Here is a 23,503-nt window from a genome sequence, read left to right as displayed (position 1 = left end):
CTCTCTCAGCACTGGTCCTTCTTAGTTGTCTGTTCATTAAAAAGTTTTTGTTTTGCCTTCATATTATTTCAGCGTGGCATATTTTTTTAAGTCACTTTGAGCAATATCTTTATTTAACTAGCTGAAATTGTTCCAGAGCTTAATTAGAAGTAGCATATTGCAACTGTTTGGGTGTTATCTGGAGGCAAGATAATTAGCCTGTAATAATAATGCATGTTCAAGTGAACTTATCATTTTTGTCATAGAGGCTGGGGGGCGGGGCTCATGACATTTAAAGCTCATGAGGACCCTGGGGTGCTGTAATGAACAACCAAGTTCAAAGCTGAAGGAAAAGTTAAGGGGAAAAAGGGTGTTTGTGGCCATTGACACTTGGGGGAGCTCCTCTGGTTACCGGGGTCAGGGCAGGGCATGACCCAGATGCTACCTGAACTCGGTTGCCAAGGGTCATGTGGATGGGGTAGAGCATCTTCTCTTGAGCCCTGCATCCCACTCTTCTGAGGGCTGGACATGACTCAGGTGACCACAGGCCAAGGCTGGATGGCTGATTCGGGTTTCCAGGTGACCTGTACATACGAGGCTTTCGCTGGATCTAGTCCTGGTCCTGGATGAATTTGTCAGGATACTGTAAATGTTACTGTAACTTAAGTTCCACTGTTCACTGCTCAAAAGCCAGTACTCGAGAGGCAAGTGTTGGTAGAAAGGAAAGTTCGCTTTATTCCAGAGGCCGGCAACCAGGGAAGAAGGCAAACTTGAGTCCAAAGGCCAATTCCCCACTGCTGATCAGTGGGAAGAACTTTTAAAAGGGGAGTTTTCAGGTGTGCAGAAGGAGGGGGCGCTGCTACGTGCAGAACGGCACAGACAGCTCTGACAGTCATCTTGACATCGGTCATCTGGGCAGCATCACCCTGATTGTTTTCAGTACAGTTACTCTTCAGTTCAGGGTCGGTTTGTTCCCATTTTTTGAGGCCAGTTCCTGGAACTGTGGCAGCTTCCGTCATGGCTGCAGTCTGGTCATCATGTAGTTAACTTTTCCCACCTGGTGGGGATTTCAATATCTACAAAACAGCTCGAAGGACAGGGCTCAGAATGTTATCTACAGCCCTTGAGGCGGAACTAGATGTCCTTGCCTTCGTTTAATGACTAAACAATCGTTTTGTCTCGCTTCACTATTTCCCTTTGTTTCTGTGTTTTCTTATTTCGCTGATGAAACTTACTCTTTCAGTAAAGTTTTTCTTTTTTTAACACCTTTACTGTGGTGTGGCCCCTGTATAGTTCTACGCATATTTCAGACGTACAATTTGATGAATTTTGATAGATGTATCCACCCACGGAACCACCACCACAGTCAGGATGGCTGACATTTCCATCACTCCCCAAGAGGTGCAGTTTTCAAATTCCCAGTTTATCCCTTCCCACCCTCTTTCCCCTCTGGTAACCATAAGTCCTCTATGTCAGTGAGTCCGTTTTTGTTTTGTAGGTAAGTTCATTTGTGTCCTTTTTTTAAAATTCCACACACTAGTGACAGCATATGGTATACATGTGTGTATGTATACAGGCACAAGAGGCAGGTGGAGGACCTGGGTGGTCGGGGGGAGGGGGGGTCTGTCCTGGGAAGGCCCCAGAGGGCCCTACTCTATTTCACTATATTTAGCTTTTTTTTTTTTTTTCAATAAGTTACAGAATTCAGCCAGAAGAGCTATTTTTCCAATTTAACTAGACATCCAGTAGTGGCAAAATCCGGCAGCCCTGTGGCTGACAGATCCTGCTGCCCAGTCTGCTCCTGGTTCATGGTCAAGGCCAGGGTCCTCCTGTCCCTCCGTGCACAGTCACTTACAACACAAATTCCTCCTTTCCGGTGATTTCTTAATACCCTCGGGGAAGAATTCAAATAACTCTGGCTACGGTTTTCTTCAGTGACTAGGATAGCGAACTCCTGCACAGGCCATTTGTCACCCTCGTTTTGGTCCTGGATCCCACTGAGAGGTCTCAGTGAAGTGATGCTTGCAAATGCTCTTTCTTCGAGCAGAATGCGAGGGAAGCTGGGATGACAGCGGGTGTCGGGCAGGAGGTTCTGGTGGGAGGTGGTGCTGGGGACCTCCTTAAAGCCCCGGCTGGACCTTCCTTGCTCCATCCTCCCAGGCTGGACCTTCCCTTTCTCCCTCCTCCCAGGCTGACTGGCCTTCAGTGGCTCTGGGACCGTCAGGGCTGGGGAGCTTCTCCAGGCATGCATAGCTAAAGCGGTCAGGTTGTCAGAGAGTACCAGTTCCTAGTAAGTAACCTAGATTGTGCTTACACTCTCTGGCTGTTTCCTGCTGCCTAAACAGAAGGGTAATTAAGTTTATTATCTGTGACCTAATGCTCATTCTTTGCATCTTGCCTTTGTGCAAAGGGAGAAGGGTCATTTAAAAAGAAGTGTCTGGACTAGGCTTTATTATTGTAAACACACTCAAGAGTAATAAAACAAATCTACTGAAGGAGCAAGCTTGTGAAAGGCTTAGTACTCTGGAGTCATTTACGACAGCCCCAGGTTGCAGATTCCATCATAGAAAAGTAAAGGGCAACATATGGGAAGAGGTGATATTTTGTTCTGCTTGTTTAAGATTGATCAATGAAATCAATGAATAAAGTTCCTGCTAGAATTCTTGTCTAATCATTCTTATCTCTACTAAAGCTTTTTTTTTAAATTTTATTTGAACAAGTAAACAGTGACCAGAATTAGCATTTGGAGCGTTGGGCAAATGATACTGGCATCAGCCATGCTTCCAAGCTTCACCAAACTGTTCCAAGCCTGATGGGGGCATGGAACAGCACTTTCAAATGCTTAACTTTAAAAAGCCAACTAAGCAAAGACCAATTTAATAATAGATGAGAAAAAAAGACTTAACTTGCACCTTTTCTTTGTTTTTAAAGTTGGACTATTGTTATGACACTTTTCATGTGTTGCTTTCAGATGCTGTTATTTTGGTCTGTATCTTTTATGCTCCCTGCACTCACTTCCTTGATTAATCTGGAGAATATCTGCATATAATCTCTGGGCTTGTCATTGGCCAAACCTCGCAGCTTTTTATGGGATTTAGAGAGTTTACTTTCCAGACGGTCTCGGATTGTAGCTAATTGAAATGCCAAACCTACAGAAGTGCCGGAGCAGAAGTGTGTAATTATGTAATTTTCTCTTGATCTTTCAGAGTCTTCCTGCGAGCGATTAATCAGTATGCAGATATGCTGAACAAAAAATTTCTGGATCAAGCCAACTTTGAGCTGCAGGTAAGAGAAGAGGTAGACACGACCTTTGTCGAAATCATGTTAAAACAAATTGCTAGTCTGCGCCAATTTCTTTTCTTTCTAATCCTTGAGCTTAGTTGGTTTCCCATCTAAGATGTGGAAATGGAATTTACAATATGTGCTATTGGAACCCGAGGATTGAAAATTATGTCTTTGGGATATGTGTTCTGTTTAGCAAGGAAGGCGACGGAGCTGTCTCAGAGTGAAAGTATTGAATCAGAGTGACAAGTAGGGATGCTCTGAGCTGGGAGGCCGCCATGTCTCACAGGAGGGGTGGCTGCCAAGATTGTCTCAGACCGTCCTAGTGTGGAGAGCGAAGGGCTAGCCCAGGAGGGGAGGTGGGTTTGCATCACTGAGCCCAGCTTGCTTGTAGAACTCAGTTTGCCCCGATATATCCTCTCCCAGCTTTGTGCTACCCGAAGTGGCCTTCGCCCAGCAGAACGTCCCACCCTGCCGACACCCAGGGCTGTGTGTTTGCAGAGTGCATGCGTGTGTTTGCGGTAAGGACGGATTTTTGCCTGGCATGATTTCTTGCTGTGTATCTGGTATTGGTGGCTCTCATACTGTACTGCGGGTACATTTCTGCTAATATGATTTTGTCATCATCATTATTACTTAGTTTTGTTTACTAAAGCTTGCAAGTAAAAGCATCCCGGTGCAGAGGAGTTGGTTTCCCCGGGCAGGATTGCTCACTGAGAAGGAGCCAGAAGAATTTATGTGCACCTAGACGGCCATCCAGCTCAAAAACAGGTTACCCGATAACACAACTTACACACCCATCTGCCTTCCCTTTTCATTGTCTTTTGAAATTTTATAGCCACTATGAGCCTTAGTTTATTACATTAAGTTCTTAGGGGCCAGTGCCCTTATTTCTTTTATCATTTTTTTATTTTAATTTTTTATTGAAGTGTAGTCGATTTACAGTGTTAGTTTCAGGTGTACAGCAAAGTGATTCAGTTATACATATACATACATACATATTTTTTCTTTTCAGATTCTTTTCCATTAGATGTTATTGTAAGAAATTGAATATAGTTCCCTCTTTTATCATTTTTAAATTCCCAATGTTTGTTTTATATAATAATATATCAGGTACCATGTATCTGGGCATATTATTTTTCACAATTTAAAATTTTGTATTATTTTCTCTGCTTAATGTTTGTTCTCACATATCCTAACACACAGATACATTCTCATCAAATGTTTATGCTGTGTAAGTTGGCACATTGAATAAAATGTGAAGGACCCCTTCCCACCCTTTCACCCTTTTCCCTTCCGTCGGGTGACGTGTAATTAATTGTTGTCTGTTCTTCCTGAGGCTTCTTTAAGCATTTACAGTTGATCTTGGACAGTGTGGGAGAGGTTTAGGAAAGTGGTTAATCCAAGTATGATTTATAGTGAGTCTTCCGTATTGATGGTTCCTCGCATCCGCGGGTTCAACCAACCGCGGACTGTGTGGTAGGACAGCACTTACTACCGAAAAATACCCACTTGTAAGTGGACCCGAGTAGTCCAAACCCAAGTTGCTCAAGGGTCAGCTGGACCTGGACCTGGCCCTGCACCTGCTTGCTTTCGGCTTTTCCCGTGAATTCGGTGGCACCTACCGTGTCGCTCAGTGCCGTCACAGTCCGCAGCAGAAACGCACCAGCACCAACTCCTGCGAACTTCCGCGTGCTATTCTAGTTTTTCCCCTTTACACGCGGCGCTTCTGTACATGGTGTGACACGGGCATCTCGGTGCCGCTTCGCTGTAGAATAGGTTCCCGGAAGCATAATCACCAGGCTGAATGGTAAGAAATTTCAAGGTTGATGGACACTGATAAATTACCCTCCTAAAATGCTCCAGCAATTTGCAATCTCACCAGCCTTCTCTGAGAGCAGACATTGTCTAGCATCTTCTCCCAACCAATTTCTTTAAAATTGTTGCTTCTTATTTTTGTTGGTGTTTCTCTGATTGCTAGTTGGGTTGAGAGCACTTACTGGTGTGTGGATTTCTAGGATGAACTGTCTGATCATTTCCTCTGCTCATTTTTCTCTTGGGCTATTTATCGTACTTTTTTGTAAGTTGAAATTCTTGATGTAGCCTAGTGGTGGGTTTAGGTTTATCATACAGAAATACTTAGTTTTTCTGTAGTCAAAGCTGCCTATTCATGTATTGCTTTTGGGTTTTATGTTTTATTTGACAAATCCTTCTTTGATTTTCAGTTTCACTGTTTGTTTCATGTAGTTAGTATCTGCTAATACCTTTATAGTTCTTTTTTTTTTAACTTTCCAATAATTAATCCATTTGGGATTTATACAGTTAGTGTTAGAGGTCAGAGTTTAACTTCACTTTTGCCCACGTTATTTTGTGAGTAGGTTCTTCTCTCCCAGTGCTTTGACATGTGGCTGAGAAAACCCATAATTACAAATGCATGTGTGTTTCAGCTGTTTTCTGCATTGTGACCTACTGGTTTTATACCCAGCTGATAGAGCCAGGACTTCCTTGTTACTGTGCGTTTGCAAAATTATCTTGACTCTTTTTGTGTATTTCCCTCACGGGTGAAATTCAAAATCACCTCATTAAAACTTTTTTAAAAAATGCTGTTTCTATTTTAATTGGGATGCTATTGGATTTATAAATAATTGTGAGGAAAATGTAACGGCCTTTGGGGGACTGCTTAGCAGCATTTATTTTTCTCCACCCCACACAGGAATCTTTAGGTGTGTTTTTGTGTGTGTCCTTCACTAGGGTTTCTCGTTTTGTCCACGGAGGCCTTGCCCATCGCCTGCTGGTGGATTGTGGGTATTTTAGGTGTGGCTGCTATGAGTGTGGGTTTACTGGTTATCACTGCCCTTGCACACTGTTTCATGGGTACCGTCCTCTGGATGCACACCCACCCACATACTGCGATGAGCTCTTGTGGTCCTTGTCTCTTAGCCAGTGTGAAATGCATTTGATTGTCCCACCCTGGAGGGCTTCAGCCTGCCACCCCCAGCGGGAGGCTGGGGTGCCCTAGGGCCGAGCAGCCTTCAGCGTGTGCGCCAGGCAGTGGCTGCTCCAGCAAGGTGCATTCTGTGTTCTGACGTTCTCGTGTCTCCTGCACGGCTCTCTCCCCTAGCACATCCTTCTCCTTTAGCTGCTCCTCCCTGTGGGCTGTGATGTCCCCTCTGCTTCCCTCTGTCCCTCCTCAGTCCACCTCTCATTTCCGGCAGGTACAGGACCAAGAACTTTTCTTCTTAACCTTCTCGTAGTAAGCTGCCACTTCTGACTCCTGTCACCTCCTCAGATCTGTAGTGAAGACTTCCTACAAGCAAGGCCCTCAGGAAACGCACATTGTCATAACTCCTAACCAGTCCTCAGACCGTGTTCAAGTTCAGTTGTCCCGGGCACCTCCTTCACAGGTCAGCGTCACCCAAGTCCGTTAGTTCTCATATCTCCATTTTTTTTAATGTTTGTATTTTTATATGATTTTAAAGGCTTTATTCTTTGATGATAGTTTTAAGTTCACAGCAAAATTATGAGGAAGGTACAGAGATTTCCCGCACGCCCCCTGCCTCCAGCACAGAGCCTCCCCCCACCCCACGCCCCAACAAGGTGGTACCTTTGTTACAGCTGAGGGACCAACACGGACACACCATCCTCACTCGGAGTCCTGGCTTTGCATTCGGGTTCACTGTAGATGTTCTGGACGTTCTGAGTTTGGACAACTGTTACAAGGACACACGTCCACCATCACAGTATCATACAGATAGTTTCACTGCCCTAAAACTTCTCTGTGCTCTGCCTGCTCACCCCGCTCCCCGTTCCGTCCTGCGTGTCTCTCGTCTCCTCCAGGCGAGAGCGGTTCCTCGCTCTGGGCGTCCCGTCCTGGGCTGCGCTTCCGCAGAGCACAGGCCTGGCTTTGCAGACGGCCCCGCAGTTGGGCTGTTTCATGTTCCCTAGTGCTTAGACCCAGGCTGTGCCCTTCGGAAGAACATCACAGAAGTCGTGATGTGATGTATTTCTACCTCCCGGGGGCCCCGTTGCCTCTGACAATGGCCGAGAGATTTTTTGAGGTGCCTACAACACAGCCTCCCTGTTCCTAAGGAAATAAAATCTCCTGTGGGTCCCGGTCTTCCTTTACAGGTGGACGTTCTGTGTCCCCAGGCATGCAGGCCACGAGGGAACGTCCCTCCTCAGGGCATCTGACCACCCTGTTCCCATCAGTATCTCCCGGGCAGGATTTTTAGGCTCCCAGGCTCAGCTGGCGTCCTGGCTGCCCTGTGAATGAAGAGGAGAAACAGGAAGCACGTGAATCTGGCGTTAAAACAGACAGCTCCGTTGTTTGTGCTAACGTTGCTTTCATGGGCAGCAGGTATGCTTAAAATACATCTGGGTCCTGCTTGCAGTCCTGCCCCTGACCCGAAAGTGGCCAGTGGTGACCCTGCCCATGCAGTGAGGGTGGGGCGTCACTAGGGGATGGACGGCCATAGTGGGAGGTGTTAGTTCCAGAAACAAAAGAAGCAACTCATACTTTACTGATGTGAGCCCCCCGTTCTATGGTAAAGGGGCCTAAAAGAGAAAGCATCTTGTGGTTAGGAAGGCGTGTGGCCTGTGACATCCCCGAAGGCCCACTGGAGCCCCCTGTGCTGCATCACGTATTTTCTGCGGTTTGGGGCAAGTCTCTGAACCGCATCTGGGAAAGGGGAGGACTGGCACTTACCTGGTTCGTCCTGCGGCATCAGATGAGTGGCTGTCCTCCTGAAGAACGTGCCTGGATGAATGAAGCCTGGCACAGTCGTAGCTGCATCCAGGCTTTAAAATGCCCACTTACTTCTCAGGGAACCGATCACATTGTGAACATGTTATTTTCATATAACTCTTTGTAACTATCTCATTTGATAGAATAAATATCATCACTATTCTGTCAATGAGACAATCAACACCCACAGATTTCTTCCGAAGGGCTTTGAAAGCACCTGGGAGCTTGGACGTGGGCTGGAAACTGCCAGGCTCTTGCCCACCAGGGGCAGGTGAAACTTCCTTCAAAATGTCCTGTGGCACAATGATAGTCGGGGGGGAGTGTCTGTAATGAGCCCCTCTCTGCAGCTCCCGGGGTGGAGGGGGGTCTCCCCACTTGTCTCTCACCTGCTCCCCCCACGTCCCAGCCGTGGGTGCCACCCCCTGAGAGAAGGAGCAGGTGGTGGGAGCCATCCGAAGGAGGTGTCCGTAGAGTTTAATTTGCATTTGAGAAATCCCACGGGCTCATCCTTCAAATACCAGTTATGACTGAGGGACCGCTGCTCTGTGCCAGGCCTGGGGTCTGGCCCCCACCCTTCGCACTGTGCGTCGAAAGAGAGGGCGATTTGGGGGTGATCCGTGTCCCTGTAGGAACAGACCAAGGTGCTGCGGGGACAAAGAGGTGGCAAATACACCTAGTCCAGGTGTAGGAGAGGCACGTGGGCCCGGCGTCTGCAAAGGTCCAAGGGTCTGATCAACCGTCTGGTGGGAAGGCAGGGGTGCAGAGTGTGGATGGGGGTGCTGAGATGGGGAGGGAGGGGGGCAAGGCCACGGGACTCGCCTTCAAAGCCTATTCTGAGCACGGAAGCCTGGAAAGTTCCTGAAGAGGTTTAAGCAGGCTGAGATGGTGTCAGCTCCCTCCTGCCGGGCCGGGGACAGTGGGCTTGAGAGGACCAGGCCAGGGCGGGAGACAGGAGGCCGGCTGCTCTGGTCTGTGAGGGGGATGCTGACCTCGCTTGTGTGATATCCCGGCGCTGAGACGGAGTGGGTGGGCTCGGGAGGGATGGAGAAGGAGAAAGAAGGACTTGCTGATTGAAATGATGGGAGGCCGCCAAGGACAAATCCCGGAATGAGTCCCAGGTTTCTCCCACGGGCAGCGAGGTGCACACCAGTGACGTTTATTGCACACCAATGAGCAAACAAAAGTCCCCATTCATGATCCCAGAAGCCTGTCTTCATTTAAATTTTCTTTACCTGGTCTGAAACATGGACATACTCAGCGAGTATTCATTTCATGACTCCAGAAATTTACCCATCATAACATTTCAGGTGTGGATGCAGGCGAATGATAAACATCTCAGGGCATTTTTGAGATCCTGTATTAATCGGTTCAACACTTAGCATCTCCCTGTTTGGTTTTCAGCTGTGGAACAACTACTTTCACCTGGCTGTCGCTTTCCTGACTCAAGAGTCCTTGCAACTGGAGAATTTTTCAAGTGCTAAGAGAGCCAAAATCCTCAACAAGTAAGTCCACGGAGCCCTGACGTCACGGGTGGGACCCGCAGTACTGTTAGCACAGCTTTCTTGTGGCCTTTCAGCCAACTGGGTGTAAGTTGAGATGTAATCACGGTGTAACGAAAGGGTGGTTTCAACTCATGAATTGAGTATTGCCTTTTCCAACCCATGAATCAAGATCTGAAATTGCAGGATTCCTTCTGGTGGGTTCCAAGTCAGTGTGGTTCAAGACTGTTAGGGCCACACAGCGTGGGAGTTTCGGGAGAGAATTGCTTTCGTGGTGCGGTGTGCTGACGTCACTCGGCGTGTGGTTTACTTCGTTGCTTCGTTCTCCAGTGCTGCTTCGACCGAGGAAGCTTCCGATGGAAGCACCAGTGGCGTGGTTGAACTACTCATTGCGGAGTGAGGGCTGTATGGGGTTCCTTCTTTGCAAGGGACCACCCTCCCCTCTTCCAGGTGGGCGATCTGAACAGCCTGACTAGCCCTTCGCTTGTCCTAAAAGCCTCTCAGAAGCTCCAGGGAAGCCAAGATCCCAGCTGGGCTCCTCCCCCGGCATCCCACACAGCCCCTGGACTTGACTCAGGAGAAGAGCTCTGGCCTGGGTCTCTTCCCAAGCTTTGGGCCCTCGGAGGGCCCTGCCTTCTCTCTTCCCACCTCCCTTTCACTAATTTCTAGTTCTCTGAGTGCCCCTTTCATAAGTGCTCTGGAGAAGGGTTCTCAGATTGTCCCTGCATTGCTGTGGGGTCCCTATTTGTCATTCTGTAATCCCCTCGTGTTACTTGGACGGGTCCAAGGTGGTGCCAGCCCCCTGCTGTCTCCGAGGTTCGAGATTTCAGGGCATCCCAGAAGGTGACCGCTGCGCAGCCCTCCTCATGTCCCATGAGCATGTGTCTCACTTGCAGGCCAAATCAAAGGCGCACTGTCCGCGGGGGAGAAGAATTCTTTCAGCAAACATTTACCCAGCACGCACCACCTGCCGGTGACTTTCTAAGTGTGTTTTTCACCTGGAATCAGACAAAAACCGAAGCTATTCCGGAGGCTGTCTTCTTATCTTTATTTTCCGGATGACGAGGTGAAACGCATAGTGAACAGTCACCTGGCCAGTGTCACACGCTGAGTCATTCTGAGCCCAAGATGCTCACCTGTGCTGCTTCGAGAACCTTCCTTCAGTCCTTCCCTGAGCCCGTCTAAGTCAGGTCGGCGTTCACCTGGCCATCTTCCTCTAGGCTTCCACAGTTGAAAGCCTCAAGTCTTCTGGTCATCGATGTAGGCAGGTGGTCATTGTTCAAAAAGGGAAATGCACCCAGAGTGGCGTGGTCCCAGTGGCTGCCTACAGGTGACAGCAGGGAAGGCGCGGGGCAGCGGCAGCAGCAGCGGCAGTGTCCCCCTCCCTCCCCACTGCGGAGCCAGTGGGGTTTATCACGTGCCTTTGCTCTGGAGACAGACTGTCCAGGCTGCACCTTCCGGGGGCTGGCTCAGCGAGGATGCTCTCACTCTGCGGGACTTCACATCCCCTCGGTGTGGCAGGAAGTTGGGGACGGCTACGTGGCTGTTGTCCCTAATGAGGTGCTGTCACGGTGAAGGTTGTCTGTAGTGGGAACACTAATGCCGGGCGCGCGCTGGGAGCACCGCCGCGGACTCCCAGTCCTGTCTGCGGCCCCGATGGCCTGGGCCCTGGTCACGCCGTCAGGCAGCAGGTGACTCTCCTGCCCACCTGTGTGCGGGGCCTCCTGGGGGTGGTGAGTTTGGGATCCAAGCCAGCTCCAGCCAAGGATGGGGCCCTTCCTTTGCCAAGCTCACGGTGCATCCTACCCTTAGAGAGGCCTGTGGAGAACTGCTTTTAAGCCAGAAATCTGCCTGGAAAGAGCTTCACCTTTTGTAGAAGAAAACCATTTGACTGTGAGAACCATTCTCGGGGCCAGGGCAGGGCCCTCTCTCTGGGGCCCTTTCTCCTGTTGGTGTGAGCATATTAACATCTAAGCTAAAGCAACACCAATAAATGCGTTCCCCACACAGGGCTTTGGCCGCCGAGGGGAACATTGGCTTCCCGCGTCGAGCTGTGCATTCCGAAGCTTCAAAGCCAGGGGAAATTAAGCACAGCCGGCTGGCATCTCCCCCTCTTTCTGTATTCTTTCTCACAACCCTGGTGGTAAGAGAGTCAGGATTTTCCCTTTGAAATTTTCTCGCGGATTCCCCCGAGGAGAGAAGTGCCAAGCACTTCAGAAGTTGTCTTGGCAAGACTCTGGCAGGACTGTCTCATCCCCTGTGCAGCCCCAGGGGCGCTGCCCCAGGGCGCAGGCTCTGTGGGTGGCCACCGCTGAGGACAAAGTGTTTCCAGGGTGTGAGATGCGTGTGAGTGGCCAGGACGTGGGGCGGGTTCATCTGTCTTTGTTGTATTCTTAATGCTTCTTGCTTTACGTTAAACACTTTATAAGCTACGTGCAATTTTAATTTCTAAACAGCAAAATCTACGTAAATTATATTAGAAGACCGTCTTAGCCAAATGCTTAACTTTCCCAGTGCCTAGAAATGTTTTAATTTGTTCAAAAGTGTGCTCTGTACTCAGGCCAGGTCCTGGTGCTAGGGACCCCAAGATAAGAAGTTCGCAGTCATGGGGGGAGGTAGACGTGCAAAAATAAATGTTGGGAGGGGAACGTGAGTGCTCACTGGGTGGGCGTGTGGGACTTAGCCCGGGAGGCCATCAGCGTGGGCTTTGGGCTGGTGCTGAAGGCAGCTGGGGTGTCTGCCAGATTGCCTGACTGAGCCCCATGTCAGCAGGCAGCCAGTCTTCAAAGGGGACATCGGGTTCTGAGGGGCACAGCCGGCTCTACTCGCAGAGACATGCTGGTGGGTGAAGCATAAGTGAGTGGCTGGGCCTGGAGCACTTGGACTGAGGCAGGGCGAGGGGCCCGCCGACGCGGGTATGAGCCCCGCTAGTCTGAGCGAGTGGGGCTGGGTGCTGATTGGGGCTCAGCAGAGCATAATTCAGGTGGTTATTTTTCTAGAGACAGGGCCCTGGGGTCTGAAAGTGGAGTGATGCCCACCTGTACACTAGCCTCTGGCTGCCTCCGCGTCAGCCTGTCTGCTGCTATAGGTCCATGGATCCAACCGAGTGCATCTGAGTAGGGGCTTCACCATGTTTGTTTATGTTTATGTTGACTTTTTTCAAGAGGATCAAATTATCCCAAGCAAATTCCCTACAAACTAAGAGTCAGAAGGGGACCCAGGGAGACAGACTCAACAAGCAGTGACCTGTGCCAGGGTCCTTTTGGACAAGCTGTGTCCCACATGCACTAATCATGGTGTATTTTTTTTTTAATTGAAATATAGTTGATTTACAATATTGTGTTAGTTTCAGGTGGACAGCCAACTGACTCAATTATATATTTTTTTCAGATTATTTTCCATTCTAGATTACAAGATACTAACTGTAGTTTCCTGTACTATTCAATAAATCATTGTTGCTTATCTATTTTATGTATAGTGGTGTGTATCTGGTAATCTCATATGCTTAAGTTATCCCTCCCCCGCCCCGTTTCCCCTTTGGTAATCGTCGGTTTGTTTTCTATGTCTGTGAGTCTGTTTCTATTTTGTAAGTAAGTTCATTTGTATTATTTTTTAGATTCACATAATATTTGTCTTTCTCTGACTGACTTACTGCACTTAGTATGATAATCTCATCCATGTTGTTGCAAATGGCATTATTTCATTCTTTTTTATGGCTGAGTAGTATTCCATTGTAAATCTATACCACGGCCTCTTTTAGTGATGCTGTAGTCTACTGAATGTGATAAAGCTTTATGCAGTGGAGAACATATCAGACCCCTGTGTCTAATAAGGCTCATTCCCATCAGTGGTGTTTGGGGTCCTGCCTCCTCCCACCTCCCAGGAACTTATCAGTCCTTCACATAAAAATAAAAACGTCTCACCTCACCCATCATCTCCCTCCAGCTACCTGCAGGCCTCTCCCCGTTCCTCACCCCAACCTGCTCCCAGCTCTGGCTGCAGCCCCAGGGCTCCAGCTCTTTCTCAGCTCCCAGAGCCCCACTCCAGGTTTTCCTCCTGGCATTTTGGCCCCTCTGCTCCCTTGTCGGGTTCAGGCTCCCCCATCCAGCCCTTACGTGGTGGAGCTCCTCAAGTCTTGCTGTTGGGCCTTCTCGTTCTATTCTCTCTCCTTAAGATAGCGTTTTTCACATTGTGCATCTCAACCCTTTATTGGGCCAAGAAAGCAACTTAATGGGCCATTGTATTAATTTCTTAGAGTCATCGCCAAAGAAAGTAAATGGCTTGAAACAACAGATGTGCACTGTCTTATAGACAGATGTCAAAGGTTAAAATCAAGGCACCAGCAGAGTTGGTTACTTCGGGAGGTGCAGAGGGGAGACCTCTTCTCTCTTTCCTCCTGCTGGTGGCCGCATCCTGGATGCTCCTGGGTTGTGTACCTCCGGGCCCTGCCTCCCCCTTCACGTGGCCTTCTTCCCTGTGTGCCTGTGTCTCTGTTTCCCTCTCCTTGTAAGGATGCCAGTCCTTGGACCTAAGGCCCACCCAACCCAGCGTGACCTCATCTTAACATGATTCCATCTGCAAAGACCCTGTTCCAAATAAGGTCACATTCACAGGCATAGGGGGTTAGGTCAAAAAAATTGTGATATATACATATATGTGTATGTGTGATTGTTTAATGTCCATCTCTACTACCAAGCTGACAGCCTTCCAAGGTCTGTGGGTCTTGCCTATTCTTGACACGTTATGAATATTCATATTCCCATATTCATGTTCCCATATTAGCTCTGTGTGTGGCCTCGAGTAAGTATTCAGTACCTGATGAATCAATGAGTAATGTACTCTGAACAAATTAATCTAAATGATCATTGCAGCCGTGAGGGGATGCTGTGATGAGGCCCAGTCTGAACTTTTAATGGAAGGACCCCGGCTGGCTTCATTGCTTGCGAGGACAGACAAGGGCAACATTTCCTCATTCTCACCAAAGCCTGGGAGATGGGCATCATACCATCATTATCCCAGTATGACAGATGAGGAGACCGAGGGCGAGAGTGGTCAGGCAACTTTCTCAGTGTGCTCAGATTTGGGTTCAGGTTGGCCTTACCTTCAACTTTGGGCTGTCTCTGGTGGACATGGGTTTTCTGCTTCTTGGGGTAAAGGTTCAGGAAACTAGGTGCTGAGAGAAGGTCTCAGAGACTAGATTCCTGCTATTTGGGGTCAGAGTTCTAAGCCTGGATGTGGGATCTGAGATTTGCCTGGGCTGTCTACAGGTTGTCTCGTGGGAGCTCCCTTGGGCTGGTAGTTTGAAGGTGTTCACTCACTGGGTGAGCAGGGCATAGTGGGGAGCGCCAGGTGACCCCAGCTTTGCAGAGACAGGCCTATCGTTTCACCGCCAGGAATCACTGCTTCCTTGGTGGGAGGATGACTGCAGAACGCCCTCGTCCCCTCCTAGTCTCACTGTGAGAATCAGATGAGGCACATAGACTCTGGGAGGGGAGACGCAGTGCTGTGCCATGACATCGTGGGAGCCTGCCCTTGCTGGTCCTCAAGGGGTGTGCTCTGGGGGAAGCGCACAGATCTGGGAGTCGAGGACGTGCAGTCTCTCCTCTCCTTGCCCCGTGACCTTGGCCATGTCATTCCGCTTCTCTCTCCAGGACTAGCCCAGTTCCCCTGACTAGAAGTTGCTAGGGGTGAACTTGGTTATGATCTCCAAGGCTGCCGCCGGCTCTGGACTTGTCTCCAGCTAGCGCAGTAGCCAGATACTCTCCATCATTGCCTTTTCTCCCCTCCTTGGGAGAAGAAATACAAATGGTCCGGAATCCCTCTCAAGTCCCTGTGACAGCTGTAACTCTGTTTGGGGATTACGCTGAGACGTGTAGGGGTTCGTCAGAGCTGCCTTCTTACTAACATTAGAGAAAAGATCAGTCTTGCTGAAAAGATTCAGTCCTGCCCTTCACCTCCCAGCGCTTTTCTCCTCTTGTGACCTTCGCACCAGCCTCGAGCACCTGTGTCTTCTTTGACTATGAAAACATCGTTCTTAGCAGCCTTATACGGGAGGCCTGCCTCTCATGAGGGATATGCATTCAGATCTTTGCTGATCCCCTGTTCTCAAATACTGTGAAGACATGTCATTTTCCACATGAACAAGAGTAATGTGTGACTGAAAAATATAACCCAGGCATCCTTGCCCACCCCCCCACCCTCCGCTGGCACCGTGAGCAGAGGCGCCGCACAGAGACCAGGGAGCAGGGCCTGCTCCCCACTCCTCCTGGGCCTCCCAGTCAAGTCCAGCTCTGGACAAAAGTCCAGCTCTGGTCACTGTATGTCTTGAGACATTCATCGGGTCACTCCTGGTGATCCAAACCCAAACAGTGCCGAGACTCCCCTGCACTTTCTCCTTCTGAGCTTCGGGGTATAATTTGAATGGAGAATCATTGTAAGACCTGAGAGAGCGAGGGAGTTCAGGCAGGGGCCAGAGAGGGGCAGCCACTGGTGACCATCAGCCTAGTGTTCACCTTGCGGACTTTTCAAGAGATACCTTCCTGGGATGAGGAGGAATTGCTTGGTGGTTGGCAGAGTCTTTAAAGCTTGAGTTAGTCTGTAAGTTACAGTCTAACCCCTGGGACCGAGTCTCACCTCCTCTGGGCCCCTGGCCTCCTCGCTGTGTCTGAACACGTAGTGGCAGGGGCCGGGGTGTTTGCGTTCTCGGGGTCCTGCCTGCGATGCCACGCTCCTCAACTCCCCAGACACCTGCTCCCCTGAGAGGCACCTCGTCCCCCACCATCCTCAGAAGGAAGCATCTGTACTGGATGGAGCACCGTCCTCTTCTCCACGGTCCTCTTCCCCTTGCTAAATGCCGGGAGGACACCCATCTCCCCGGTCACCAGGCAGCCAACTGCATCCTCTCCGGGCCTGAGCTCCTGGGATCCCTGTGTCACTTCCGTAGGAGCAAAGAGCAGATTGGAAGGTGGCTCTACAAGTCTCAAAAGGATGCTCGCCTTACTGGTGCTCAGATCGGGTGCCCCTGGGCACTTTGGGGTGCCAGCTAGTGACTGAAGTGTGGGCAGGCCACTCCTCACTGTGGAGTGGGTAACTGGAGCGTTCCTGGGCAGAGAGCGGCTCACTCTCACTCATCGAATTAACCTGCATCTGTGCCCACCTGGTGTCGGGCTAGGCTGGAAGGTAACACATACACCTCTCAGGACCAACTTGTCCTCAGAGGTCGGGGTGTAGCTGCCCCCTCTCTGTTCAGTCTCTCCGTGTGTACAGTGCCGTGGTACCTGCCGTCCAGCTGTGATGCTCCCAAGGTTGACCTCGCCCACCAGGAGCTGCGCGGTGGGTTTATGTTCCTTGGTTGAGATGATCGCACTGTCTGTGGTCCTTTCCTGCTGTAAGCGACACCCAGATGTTCAGGGCACTGGGGACTGGTAAGGTGGTAGCCAGCTGTGGTAGGTTTATCAGCCGGGATCTTCACCTATAAAGTCACAACTCAGTCGTCTGTAATCAGAGCTTTTCTTTCCACATCAGCTGACACAAGGACTCACAGAGCAGGCTCCATCACACAGCTGCTAAACTGTAACGCTGTATGATAATTTTGCAAATTATTATTTTTAATATAATCAGCTTTTCCTTAGGCAGTACAGGAAAAAAGTTAAACTGCTCACAAACTAATGAAGGTTTATCTTCTGAAGCATCAAATTCTGTTTACTCATGAAGCACACTCCCCCTGTACTGACCCACTGGGGGGGAAATTAGCATTTATTTTCCATGGTAAACAAAAATGGGGGGAGTATTTGCTGACATCTTTTGGTGTTATGCCCTTCCTTACCTTGAAAATGATTTAAAGAGGAACGGGAGCTACTTGGAGCTATTTCTAAGACTCCAGGGCTTAATTTTAACATGTGAGAACTGCTTATTGTGTGCAGGGTTGTAGGAAGTCTTTTGGTGTCTGTGGTGTCTGGATGCTAACGACAGGCAGGGAAAACAGACTCCCCCTCAGGCCGAAGAAGCCAGGTGTCTGTCTCCTGCCAGGAGAGACTGAATTCCTTTCTCTCCACACCTCCCCCAGGTTCCCACAGAGGGCGGAGCCTCTGTAATCTGTGGTGTGGGGGAGTGAGATTCCCCAGTGTGGTCCCTCCTCCTTCAGTTCCCTTTGGTGGCAAAAGAAATTGAAGCTTTGATACTCCGTTTGTCTCAGGGAAGGGAGACTTTAATTACACTTAAAAATAATTCAGGTCTGATTTTCAGATGCTCCATAGAGTGACTCAGTGTTTTTCCTCTCCCTGGTTTTCAGGTACGGAGATATGAGGAGACAGATTGGCTTCGAAATCAGGGACATGTGGTACAACCTTGGTGAGTAACCGGTATTTCAAGGCATCACAGTCAATCTCTTGAATAAGTGGGGAGCAATGATACTAGTCCTGTTTGTCAGCATCTGGGCATCTTAAAAATCCGAACAGCTTCTGTTCTTCGGCGAGCAGTTGCTACCTTTGCAGTAACTGCTTTCAGTGAACAGGTGATGGGAGACCAAAGTGAAGGGAAGAAAATCTGATGGGGGTTGAGGGGGGCGGTACAGAAAAATCAATAGAGTGTCTTCTTGTGTCAGGTGAGCACAGCTCTGCCTTGGAACTGTTACTCCTGGGCATCACTACTGTTCCCTCATGAATCAAGCCATCCAGTAGGATGTAGCTCATCCTACTGTTATATATGACACTGCATGTTGTAATTACTTTCACATCATCTCCCTTCAAAAGACTTTATTTGCTTATTCAAAACTGGACCCTGTATTTAGGTATACTGCCACCAAGTGGTGGTTGCATAAATACTTGCACAATCAAAACAATAAGAGATAACGTGTGTTTAAGATAAGAAATTGACATAGCCATTTATCACTACGAACTTCCCTCTCGGTACTGCTTTTGCTGCAGCTCACTTTTGGCATGTTGTGTTTTCATTTTTCACTTGTCTCAAGATAACTTTTGATTTCCTCTTTGATTCCTTCTTGGCCCCCTTGGTTGTTCAGGAGTGCAAATTTAAACATCTACATGTTTGTGAATTTTCCAATTTGCCTTCTGTTACTGATGTCTAGCTTTATTCTATTGTGGTAGGAAAAGATACCTGGTACGATTTCAGTATTCTTAAAATTTTTAAGAATTGTTTTGTGATCTAACATGTGATCAGCCCCGGAGAATGTTCCCTGTGCTCTTGAGAGAAATGATTATTCTGCTGCTGTTAGGTGAAATGTTTCTGTATAGGTCTGTTAGGTCCATTTGATCTATAGTGTTGACTTACTGGTGAAGAAAGATCTCAAATAAAACAGCCCAACTTTACACCTCAAGGAACTTTAAAAAAAAAAAAAAAGAAAGAAAGAAGATCAAGGTAAGCCTAACGTCAGAAGAAGAAAGGAAATAATAAAGACTAGAGCAGAAATAAACAAAATGGAGGATAGAAAAATTCAACAAAATTAAGAGTTGTTTTTTTTTTTTTTTGGAAAAGATAAAACTGGCAAACCTTTAGCTAGATTACTAAGAAAAAAGGAGAGGAGACTCAAATAAATAAAATCGTAAATGAAAGAGGAAACATTACAGCAGATGCCACAGAAATAAAAAGGATCATAAGAGACTACTATGAACAATTATATGCCAACAAATTGAATAACCTAGAAAAAAACAGATAAATTCCTAGAAACATATGACCTACCAAGACTAAATTATGAAGAAATAGAAAGTCTGAACAGACCAATAATGAATAAAGGGACTGAATCATTTTGCAACAAACAGAAATTCAGGACCAGATGCCTTCACTGGTGAATACAACTCAACATTTAAAGAAGAATTAATTCCAGTCCTTTTCAAACTTTTCCAAAACACTGAAGAGGAGGGAACACTTCCAAACTCATTTCATGACATTAGCATTACCATGATGCCAAAGTCAGACAAAGACACTACAAAAAAAAAAGGAAACTATAGGCCACCATCTCTGATGAATACAGATGCAAAAATCCTCAACCAAATACTAGCACACCGAATTCAACAGCACGTTAAAAGGGGAATTTATCTCTGGAATGTAAAGATGATTCAACATGTGCAAATTAATAAAAGCAATACACTACATTAATTGAATGAATAATAATCATAAGATTATCTCAATAGATGCCAAAAAAGCATTTGACAAAATTCAAAAGCGTTTCATGATAAAAACTCTCAACATAATAGGTACAGAAGGAATGTAACTTAACATAATAAAAGTTATATATTGTCAGCCAATATCTTACTCAGTGGTGGAAAACTGAAAGCTTTCCTCGAAGGTTGAGAATTAAACAAGGATGCTTACTTACCCCTACTATGTTCAACACTGTATTAGAAGTCATAGCCAGACCAATTAGGCAAGAAAAAGCAATAAAAGTCACCCATACCAGAAAGGAAGAAGTAAAACCATCTCTGTTTGCAGATAACATGATCGTATATGTAGAAAACCCTAAAGACTCCCCCCAAAAGTGTTAGAACTAGTAAACAAACTTCAGAAAAGTTGCAGGATACAAAATCAACATAAAAAAATAAGCTACATTTCTACACAGACTGTCTAAAGGAAATTAAGAAAACAATCCTATTTACAATAGGATAAAAATGAATAAAGTACTTAAGAATAAACTTAACCAAGGAGGCGAAAGTTTTGTACACTGAAAACGACAAAACATTGATGAGAGAAATTTAAAAAGACACAAAATAAATGTAAAGACATCTCATGTTTATGGATTGGAAAGCTTGATATTGTTAAAGTGTCCGTATTACCCAAAGCAGTCTGCAGATTCAATGCTTTCTCTATAAAAATCACAGTGGCATTTTTTACAGACATTGAAAAATCAATTCTAATATTCATGTGGAGCCACAAAAGACCCCGAGTAGCCAACACAATCCAAAGAAAGAAGAACAAAGATGGAGGCATCATACTTCCTGATTTCAAAATACATTACCAAGCTATAGGAATCAAAATGGCATAGTAATGGCATAAAGACAGCTCTCTAGACCAGTGGAGCAGAATAGAGAGCTCAGAAATAAGCCCACACATACGCAGTCAGCTGATCTTCAACAGGGGAGCCAAGAACACACAATAAAGAAGGGAGGGCCACTTCAACAAGTGGCTTGTGAACAACAGATGGTGCTCTGCACCGTGGATATCCACATGCAAGAGAGTGAAATTGGACTCTTAGCACCATGTGCAAAAATCAGCTCATAACGGACAAAAGACAAGCATCAGACCTGAAGCGATGAAACTCTTCGAAGAAACCATAGGGCAAAAGCGTTTTGACATTGGCCCTGGCAGTGATTCCTTGGAAGTGGCACCAAAAAGACAAGTAGACTACGTCAAACTAGAAAGCTTTTGCACAAGAAAAGAAGGAGGCAATAGCATGAAAAGGTAGCTATGGACTAGGAAGATGTATTTGCAAACCCCGTGTCTGATAAGGGGTTAATATCCAAAATATATAAGGAACTCTTTCAAGTCTATAGCAAAAAAAACCCCAAATAAACCAATTTAAAAATGAGCAAAGGACTGGAACAGACATTTCTCCAAAGAAGGTATCCAAATAGCCAATAGATACCTGAAAAGATGCTCAAAATCACTAATCATCATGGAAATGCAAACCCAAACCACAATGAGCTATCACCTCCCACCTATTTGGACGGCTCCTATGAAAAAAATAAAAGATAAACACACATATGCCAGGATGTGGAGAAATTTGAACCCTTCTACACAGCTCGTGAGAATGTAAAATGATGCATCCACTATGGAAGACAGTATGGAGGGCCCTTCATAAATTAAAAATAGAACCATCGTAAGATCCAGCAATCTCACTCCAGGTTCTAGGTCCAAATGAACTGAAATCAGAATCTGGATGAGGTATCTACACTCCCCTGTTCATTGTAGCATTATTCACAATAGCCAAGATGTGGAAACAACCTATCTATCCATCGATGGAGGAATGGGTAAAGATGTCGTATATATACACAATAAAATATTTTCCAGCCTTAGAAAAACTACAAATCCTGGTCATATGCAAAAATGTGGAAGAAGCTGAAAAATATTGTGCAGCGTGAACTAAGCCGGCCATGGAAGGACAGACACTCATGAGTCCTCTTATGTAAGCTCCCTAAGGGAGTCAAACTCACTAAAGCATTAAAGCAGAGACCGGAAGGGTGGTCGCCAGGGGCAGGGGTGAGAGGAGGGAGAAATGGGAGGTGCTGGGCAGGGTGCAAAGTTTCAGTTACGCAAGATGCGTGAATTCTAGAGATCCGCTGTACACCCACGTGCCTCTAGCTAACGATCCCGTATTGTTCGTATGAAAATGTCAGAAGGTGGACCTCATCTTCAGTGTATTCTTCCCACAATGAATAAGAAAAGAAAAAGTAAAACTGGTAAGAAATCAATACAATTTTATTAATAAGTGAATGAATTAAAATAACGAGGAATTCTCTAGTAAAATGTTAGCCACTATGACATGTCATTCTGTGGGGTAAGTTCCTTATAAAGGAATAAACGTGGGGAGGGTATAACTCTGGTAGAGTAGCGTGCACAAGGTCCTGGGTTCAATTCTTAGTACCTCCATTAAAAATAAATAAATAAATACATAGATAAACAAACAAACCTAATTACCTCTCCCCTCCAAAAAACACCCAAATCTGTTAAAAAAAAAAAAAAAAAAGGAATAACTGACTATGATTTGGTGTCTCTTCACCACCTGTGTGTCCTCTGTGAACCTGGCCTCTCTCCTGGTTGAGGTTCAGCTCCTCCTGGCCCCTGTCCTCAGCTTGCTTTGTGCTCGGGGGCCCCGGGCATCTTTCTGCAGCACCACTCGGTCCTGGGAAAGGCTTTGGTTGCATTTTCAGCCTCAAGAGTCACCAGGACTCTGCTGCCTTCCCTCATATTGGCACACACGGCCCACCTTGGACTGCTGTGGGGGGTGTGGGGCTCCGCTCTCCCATCTCCTCCAGGACTCTTCTCCCCCAGGAGGAGGCAGGCGGCCGCCCACCCACTCTCTGGTCACCCCATTGTGTCTGGGTTTCACCTGTTCCACCAGGTCTGGGCAACTTAGCTGCACCCCAACCTGCTTGCTTCTGGAATAGCTCCCTCTGTGGCTGGAAAGAGGCCCCGATGGATCTACGCTCCGTGAGCAGAAGGCCACAAGGCAACATGGTTTTCGATGAAGGCGTGGAACTGGCTCCACCACCCTCCGAGCAGACGGGGCTCTGAGGGCCAGCATTTGGCTGAGGGTCAGCGAGTTCACGGCGACTTCATTTCACCCGAAGCCAGGTTTCCTCAGGGGACTCTGACTCCTAATTCTTTTTTTTTTTTTTTAATTCTGTTTTTTAATAGCAGTCTAGTCTGTTTACAATGTTGTGTCAGCATCTGATGTACAGCATGTTTCAGTCACACCTGATTCTTCTCGAGTGCCCGGATATCCACAAACGTGTGAAAGGAGGTCCTGTTGCCTCTCTAGGGAACGTTAGAATTTCCAAATGTTCTTGGTCCTTCCATTTATATGAAGGATGGAGCCTTTTTATTTAAACTTTTTAAATTGAAGTGTAAGTCAGTCTACAATGTGTGTCAGCTTCCAGTGTACAGCATAGTGGTTCAGTCATACTGGAGTCTTTTTTCAAATAGGTCTTTACCCCAAAAAATAAGCATACAACACTTTTGGGAGGAAAGACGGTAAGGTACTCTGTGGATAATACCAACAACATGGAACTTAAGAACCTTGGTTTAACATGAGGTGGCAGCTGGGTTTGCAAGACTTAAAATCCCCCGCAAGAGCTCCCAGGTGAAGAGGAGCTGGTCGGAAAGGCAGCTCTCCCTGCACTCTCAGTGGGACTAGATCCCACTCACCTCGCAGTGTGAGTGTCAGTCCTGGCATCAGCTGACCCCTTAAGGAAACCCTCTGCTAGGACTTTGCTGCAGCAGCTTAAACGTCCATCATCTAAGTCCTGACTCTTGGTGTCAAAGCATC

At 47.2% G+C, this 23,503-nt stretch overlaps 1 protein-coding gene across 2 annotated transcripts in view; it reads left to right on the top strand.

Annotated features, from left to right (window-relative positions):
- Positions 1–23,503, top strand: part of DOCK1 (dedicator of cytokinesis 1) — a 484,307-nt gene that overhangs the window by 380,841 nt on the left and 79,963 nt on the right. For both annotated transcript variants that reach the window (XM_074373399.1, XM_074373400.1), the window contains exons 30-32: positions 3,186–3,264; positions 9,407–9,507; positions 17,795–17,853. In XM_074373399.1, coding sequence (XP_074229500.1) covers positions 3,186–3,264; positions 9,407–9,507; positions 17,795–17,853 — 239 coding nt within the window. The remainder of the gene's footprint in view (positions 1–3,185; positions 3,265–9,406; positions 9,508–17,794; positions 17,854–23,503) is intronic.

Source organism: Camelus bactrianus, chromosome 11, assembly GCF_048773025.1.
Source record: "Camelus bactrianus isolate YW-2024 breed Bactrian camel chromosome 11, ASM4877302v1, whole genome shotgun sequence".
In the NCBI taxonomy this organism is placed as follows: domain Eukaryota; kingdom Metazoa; phylum Chordata; class Mammalia; order Artiodactyla; family Camelidae; genus Camelus; species Camelus bactrianus.
The sequence above is the reverse complement of the archived record's forward strand: the minus strand, read 5'-3'. Positions and strand labels throughout refer to the sequence as shown.